The following is a 7596-nucleotide window of genomic DNA, read 5'->3' on the forward strand; positions in this document are numbered from 1 at the left end:
GGACTCAGAAAAATCTCAGACCAACTTGCACTATGTGAAAGATACAAAATGTCTGTATGACTGCGTTGGGCAACTTTACCAGGGAGTTCTGGAGGATAGAAATATCAACGTCAAGAAAAACGAAGTAATGTGACCAATTGCTCGCAGCTACTGATCTGGCAATTCGCTGTATTCTAATCAATTTACGAATAGATCTTAATCCTGAAAATAAATAACGATTTCAGAAATTTCTCATTTTCTAGGATCCTAGTTTTTAGGATCCTAGCGGGATAGTTATTCCTTCAGTTGTTTTTAGTCGGATCTCTTCTCCTTTGTTTTCCATATTACTTAGTCTGTTGAAAACCTTCCAAAAATGAGGGTTTTTCTTATTCAGTTTTTAGCATTGTCTCTTCATAGCAAGGTCTGAATGATTTTTGCGACATCATTTATCTCTGTTTTCACGGTACGAATCTTATCCCGAAGACGAATGCAATATATGGTGTCACTGCATCGTCTTAGCTTCTTTTCAAGGTTTCCCTTCCATTTTATAAGTTTTCCCAAAGATTCGTCAATCCGGGTTTTTCTGTTACTATTTGACATGATGTATTTTCTGACCGAAGATTTTTGGAGAAAATCCAGTTAGCTTCTCTGAGAATTTTATCGAGTTTTTCAATTTTTATATTTGAGGAGATGTTTTCTATTGGATACGGTATCAAATGCATTTTCATTGATATCTCGAAGTCAGACCAGATTGTCCGAGACGTATCATATCCGATGAAAAGATCTTCGCATATCGTAGATGATGTTTGCATACATAAAGATTGAGGTAGGTGATCACTACCAATGTTTATCTAAATTCTTGGTATGCTGCATTGATGAACAAGATCAGCCGATACAAGAAAAACTTCAATACAATCCTCCCCATAACAAGAGAAATGGTTTGGTTCTTGTAAGGTCAAAACACTAAAGCCGCAGTTCTTCGATAATCTGAGGAGTATATGACCGTCCGAATTTGTATTAGCACACCAGTACGATGTGTGTTTTGCGTTAAGGTCTGCTATTAGAATTCCTCCATCATTGTTTTGGAAAAATTCTTCAATAAGATTTGGTTAATTCTTTATTGCTTTGGAGTACATAGCTCCTACAGATATCCATCCAAGGAATGTTAGTAGTTTCAATGCAATTAGTTCGCAAAAATTTCTTCAACGATTTTCAAGTCCCTCACCATTAGATTGTCTTTATAATGTCAGGTCGCCATGGGATATCAATCGACTGAAAACCATGGATTTTGTGATGCTGCTTTCCCTTAAGCTTTGTTTTATTAACAACCAATATGTTTACCGATCTAACCAAGTAGCTTAGCTCTGTAGCCCGTTTCCGAATTGACCGGGGGTTGATAAGCGTAAAAACGCTCATCTCGTCAAGTTTTGGTGACTGTCCTCCATAAAGAGCGCCACCAGTTCCAGTAAATTTTTAAACGTTTTTTTAGTCGTCGTTTTCGATTTAAGATGGAGATCCTCCAATTGATTCTTGGAGTATTTTTTATGATTTTCTCTGGGTGGCCCTCATGGAGATAAAGTCAGGTATTAATGCTGATCTTTTTTTCCTCTATTTCCCAACGAGATTTTCAACAAAATTTTTTCCAAATCAGCACAGGTAGCACATAATTTTCTTTTGTTGGGAGATTTGAGAATATTACGAGCCTGGTTATAAGCAGTCGAGGATTCATCTAGAACAGGGGTCTCCAAACCCCGGCCCGCCATGTGATTTAATCCGGCCCGGCTGTTATAAATATCTTTTTTTGGCAATAAGAAAGGAAATAGATTTGTTTCTCATAAAGAAAAACTGAAAAGAACCACTTTTGTCAGACACAGAATGGCTTTGTAGATTGGCTTTTTCGTGGACATTACAGGCCATATGAATGAATTAAATCTCAATTCGCAAGGTTAATTTATTATATTTTTTATACCATTTCCTATACTAAATGGGAATTAACGTCAAACAAAGTGGTATTAACGTCAAACAAAGTGGGATTAAGGTCAACTATGTGGGATTAAGGTCAAACAAAGTGGGATTAACGTCAAACAAAGTGGGATTAAGGTCAAACTATGTGGGATTAAGGTCAAACAAAGTGGGATTAACGTCAAACAAAGTGGGATTAAGGTCAAACTATGTGGGATTAACGTCAAACTAAATGGGATTAAGGTCAAACTATGTGGGATTAACGTCAAACTAAGTGGATTACGTTTATTATAAATATTATATTTCGACGCAGCAAATAAAAATGCCACGTAAATCATTGGAAGAGAAAAATCAAATGCATAGAAATAAAATACATTTAATTTCAGCTGCAGAATCAGGTGGAGATTGGAAAAAAACAGCACTTGAACTCAATATCCCGAGAACAACGAGAACAATATAATTGGATGCATCTCAAATCTAGGACTCATTTACTGTAAAATCCGAAGGGGAGCTTTTAAAAAAGAGCAGATATGGTTAACATAAAATTTTAAAAAAAGAATTTTTGGTGTTAATCCCATTTAGTTTGACGTTAATCCCACATAGTTTGACCTTAATCCCACTTTGTTTGACGTTAATCCCACTTTGTTTGACCTTAATCCCACATAGTTTGACCTTAATCCCACTTTGTTTGACGTTAATCCCATTTAGTATAGGAAATGGTATAGTTTTGAAGGTGAATATGCTCTTATTTGTGATTTATTCACAGATGTCAAGGCATTTAGGTAAAAACTAGTGCTTTTTGGAAAACAACTCAAAAATAAAAACTGTTCATTTCGCATTTTGCGAAAATTTCTGTAAAGAAAACGTTTGTAAATTTCCTGTCGAATTTGGTACCCAAATAATTAAGGATTTGAAGAAACAATTTCTTAAACGATTTTCTGACTTTAACAAGAGAAACGATGAAATAAGGTTTTTTGATAGTTTCATTCATTGAAGGTTATTTTAAAATCCTTTTCAATGCGAAGCCGAAACTATTCCAAGTTATCTTCAACTTGAAATAATTAAACTCCAATCAGATAATATGTGACATGGGCGGCTGGATACGTATGGGCAACCGGTTACATTTTTGACCTTGTAGATGTCAATTTTTAATCATCGATAACTTTGTTTCCCCTCCACTCTAGAGCCAGTCGGTCTCTGCCGGAGTGATGGAAAGCGTCCTGACGGGATGACTACCTTCCCTTTCAGGGAAGGCAAGTCCCTGATTTGGGACGCAACTTGTGTTGACTCGTTCTCTGCGTCGGTGTTACTCAAGTCCATCACTAACCCGGGTTCCGCCAGTGCTCAGGCTGAAGAGGCTAAGAGGTCGAAGTATGGAAATATTTCGGACTCTTACGAGTTTGTCCCCCTCGCCTTCGAAACATCTGGAATTGTCGGCAGGTCTGCGACTCGCCTTCTTGCCAACATTACCAGGAGAATCGCCAAGAAGACCAACGACCGGAGGGAGACGAGCTGGCTCTTCCAGCGAATCTCGGTCGCAGTGCTCCGCGGAAACTGCCACTCGATACGCAGTGCGGCGACTTTGAGCTGACCTCCAGGCTCTTTATTAATTCGTGTATAACTTATTCCCCATTTTAATTAAATATTTGTTATAAAAAAAAAACTTGAAAGAATAATGCATTTTAACAAAAAAATTAAAATTAATCATTTTTTTAGTCTTGCCATTGGTACCGTCCAAATCTCTCCTTTATCATATTTTATCTATTAAATAAAAATGATTGATTTGCCTCGACTCGATTATTTGATAAAATGTTAATTATTTCAGCGCCCGGATAGAAAGGAGACTCGAATTTATCCATCCCCTGTGTACGGGGATTGTTTGGTCTTCCATGTATCTGAACTAGATTGAACTCTTCGCATAGATCTCTCAGAGACACATTCTTGAATTCTGAACCATTATCTAATTGCAAAATTTTTCAAGGTCTATATAGGTAGAAAAATGATCTTAAGTTGTTGCATACTTCTTTTGAAGATTTATAAAAAAGTGTTCTGACAAATGCAAATCTGAATAAATTGTTGAGAGACCTACTACCAACCTACTATAACACCTACTACCAACCTATAATTATTACAAACTTTTTTAGATCTACAAGATCTAGCTGAAACCTTTCATTCGGAGAAGAAGCAAAGATATGATGATTCATATCACCAACCTAAATTAAAAATTAAAAAGAATTAAAACTTTCAATGGACAGGCAAATTTACATACTTCACAATTTCGAATGACTTTTGTGATTTGTTTACTCCTCCGTGTGAATATTCGTGTAGAGATTTAGCTACATGCTCCATTTCAGTTTCGTTGTCAAAGTAATACAATCTGTGCATTAATCGTAAATATAGAGTACCTTTCATTGATTATTGTAAAATTCTCGATCTTTTTTATAAGTCTATATTTTGCTTGCCTAAAAAAATCTTCGGGAATTTATTTTCCAAAGCATCTTTTAAAATTCGATACTCTGAAGAATCTTTGACATAACCTCTATAAGAAGCCATTAAAAGGTCAAAAAATGTAACCGGTTACCCATGCGTACGCGTTGCCCATGTCACATAATATTCTGAAAGATAAATATGAAAAACAGAATATTATTCAATTTTATAAATATTTAAATTCTAATCAATTTCCAATTTTGAAACGATACGCATGCGGATTTATATCTACTTTTGGTACAACATACCTTTGTGAACAAACATTTTCAAGAATGAAATATGTAAAATCCAAATATCGAGCAACTTGTCGGATGAGCACTTAAAGTTGCTTTTGATAATCGGAACAACAGACTTGACGCCTGATTACAATAAAATATATAAAACGAAAAGTCAGTTTCATCATTTTCATTAAAAGCTAATGTTTAAATCTTTCTTGTTATTCTGTCTTTTTAGTCGTAGTTAAAAAATTAGGAACATTATTAAATCTAATTGATTTTACACTATGGCCCACGGTCATCTACCAAATATTCTATCCGGCCCGCGTTGTCAAAAGTTTGGAGACCCCTGATCTAGAACTTGGAGCCCGTGCATTTCAAGATGGTCAGCAATAGGCAGGATTTTTGTTTCCCGATAGAGGTGGTCAATGGTGGAAGATTCTAAACGTCTGATTCTCGTTCTAAGCCCAGCATTCTATGTTTTCTCTTGTTATTTACTTCAACGTAGATTTAAACATAAGTTACTTTGTTACAAATGAACTTTATTTACGTCGTTTCAACATAAAAAAATGTTTGCCAGGAAATTTAGTAATCATACAAGTTAATTACAGCTTTTCATTTTATTTAGTCTCTTGTTCTTTTACTAACTTGTTCAATTGCTTTTGCATAAAGATATTTTCCATGTGGGAGCCGAACGCTTTATTTTGTGTTAAAAGCTACATGATCCTTAATTGACACCAAGCTCCTACAAGATAGTGAGACTAGAGTTAAATGACAAGCAAAGGACTTCAATGAAAAACAAAATTAATAAACTAATCCCAAAAATTCCAATGATGAGTCAGCATAAAACCTTTTTTACTTTATTAGCTTAAAATCTGTTTGAGTTTTGTTTGTTATTTTAACTTTTTGACAAATAAATTAACTTATATTAAATTGTTTTAATCATAATATAAGTTCATAATTTGTTATAAATTATTAATCAAATGGTCGACGCATTCCGTGAATATCTGCGATTTCCAACAGTCCAACCAGATCCTGATTATGGTGACATTCTATTAAATAAAAAGCACTTTTAGGTCCTGCAGTTAAATTTCTCTCTGATTTAGCCCTTGGAATAGGGCTTCAGCTTACCGTTTTAGAATTTTATCCAACAAAGCTGATTCTTGTAATAAAGTGGCAAGGGAACGACCCTGAAGCGGAATCAATTTTACTGAATTCTCACATGGACGTTGTTCCAGTGTACAGAGTATTTATGTGTAAATTCAAATATTTTAAGGAGAAATGGACATTTGATCCATTTGGTGCAGAAATGGACAATGATGGGAACATCTATGCACGTGGAAGTCAGGTTTAAATATATTATAAATGTGGTTAGGATATGAAATGTGTCACAATTCAGTATTTTTTAATTTACTGACGTCAGATATTTAGAAGCGATCAGAAAACTCATCAAAGAAGGTTATGTTCCGCGCCGAACTATATACGTCAGCGTAGTACCAGGTTTATAATTTTTATTTTATTGTTATCAGATGAGGAAATCGGTGGACTGACCGGAATGGCGACGTTTGTGAAGAGTGAGTATTTTAAATCTCTCAACATTGGTTTTGCCCTTGATGAAGGTGTTTTATTATGTCACTAAGAGTTGTAGGAATTGCATCCCCAAATGCAACGTTTTCAGTTTTTTATGGCGAAAGGACTGTAATGCGTTTGATTTTTTTGACTTGAATGATTTATAGCATTCAAATTGACGTGTCATGGAAACCCAGGCCATGGGTCACTTTTTTTGGAGAACACTGCAGGAGAGAAGATGGTAATAAATTTTACGTTTTAAATTATAGGCAAACTGTCTCGCTGCAGTACAATCTTTCCGCAATAATGAAAGACGAAAACTTGAAGAGTTGTTATGAAACTGTTAATTTTAGAAATCCCGGGATGAAACTGGGAGATGTAACAACTGTCAATTTAACTGTTCTTGAAGGCGGCGTACAGACAAACGTTATCCCGGCCACTCTTTCTGCCAGTTTTTTTTCTTATTTAAGCTATTTGAAGCATTTGATTTACGATTACCTTCAACCACAAGTTTTACTGAAATTTGTGATCAGGTTTTTCCTGAAGCTGAAAAAAATGAGATTTTTATCAATAAAATTTATGTTTTATTTGAATTTTTGTAATATTTGACAGGATAGTGAACAAATTCAACCTTCGTCCCTTGATTCCCCGTTTTGTAAATCGTTTTTTTCTGCTATTGATGAACTGTGAGTTTTAATCAATAATTGAGTTAAATTATATTTTAATTTTAAATTTTTGATAAAAAACTTTAGTGAACTGGAAACACAGGTCATGATTTTTCCGGCAGGAACTGATGCAAGATATCTTCGTGGAGTACATTATTAAATCTAACAATACATAGACTGGAATTCCAGTTCTCAATTTTTCCCCGATGAATAACACTCCTGTGCTTCCTCATGACCATGATGAGTATCTAAATGTTGATACGTTTTTGCGAGGAATTGATATTTATCAGATCATTCTCCAAAAAATATCAACTTAATCTAATTTAATTCTAATTTGATTATCTCGATTTTTCTAACCATAATTTAATATTTAATTTTTTTAATATTACCCACAAATGATTAATTAATGATGAAAAGAATTTGACCATTATCATTTTTCTATTTAATGTATTTTTATTTAAGAAAAAAAATTTCTACAGATATTTAGTTCATTTGAAAAATACGTTTATGAGTCAGCAAATGTAGTTTTTTATTACAAAAATTGGTTTTTATTTAATCTATTTTATCATTAACAAAATGTAGATTAACAAATTGCCAATTAAATCATTAATAACTCTTAGAATAATGGTCGGAAAATTAATTATCAATTGTATTAAAATGTATAATGATTGACTATTAGATTATTTCAAATAATTTCTTTTTGGATAAATCATAAAATC

General features: G+C 34.0%; 1 protein-coding gene across 1 annotated transcript; it reads left to right on the forward strand.

Moving 5' to 3' along the window:
* Positions 1 to 5626: 5626 nt before the first annotated feature.
* Positions 5627 to 7194, forward strand: LOC115230562 (aminoacylase-1-like). The gene is made up of 5 exons (XM_029800712.1): positions 5627 to 5687; positions 5720 to 5889; positions 5920 to 5991; positions 6501 to 6663; positions 7067 to 7194. The coding sequence occupies exons 1-5, from the start codon at positions 5627 to 5629 to the stop codon at positions 7192 to 7194; spliced, it is 594 nt and encodes a 197-aa protein (XP_029656572.1).
* Positions 7195 to 7596: the final 402 nt, after the last annotated feature.

The sequence above is a fragment of the Octopus sinensis genome, unplaced genomic scaffold, assembly GCF_006345805.1.
Source record: "Octopus sinensis unplaced genomic scaffold, ASM634580v1 Contig15786, whole genome shotgun sequence".
NCBI classification, from domain to species: domain Eukaryota; kingdom Metazoa; phylum Mollusca; class Cephalopoda; order Octopoda; family Octopodidae; genus Octopus; species Octopus sinensis.

What these genes read in the sequence shown, in the direction of transcription:
- LOC115230562 (XM_029800712.1), top strand. Translation starts at nt 5,627, where the DNA reads ATGGTCGACGCATTCCGTGAATATCTGCGATTTCCAACAGTCCAACCA. An exon ending in ACGTTGTTCCAGTGTACAGA is followed by an intron (nt 5,890 to 5,919) that starts GTATTTATGTGT and finishes AAATATTTTAAG; the next exon opens with GAGAAATGGACATTTGATCC. An exon ending in CCCGGCCACTCTTTCTGCCA is followed by an intron (nt 6,664 to 7,066) that starts GTTTTTTTTCTT and finishes CTGGAATTCCAG; the next exon opens with TTCTCAATTTTTCCCCGATG.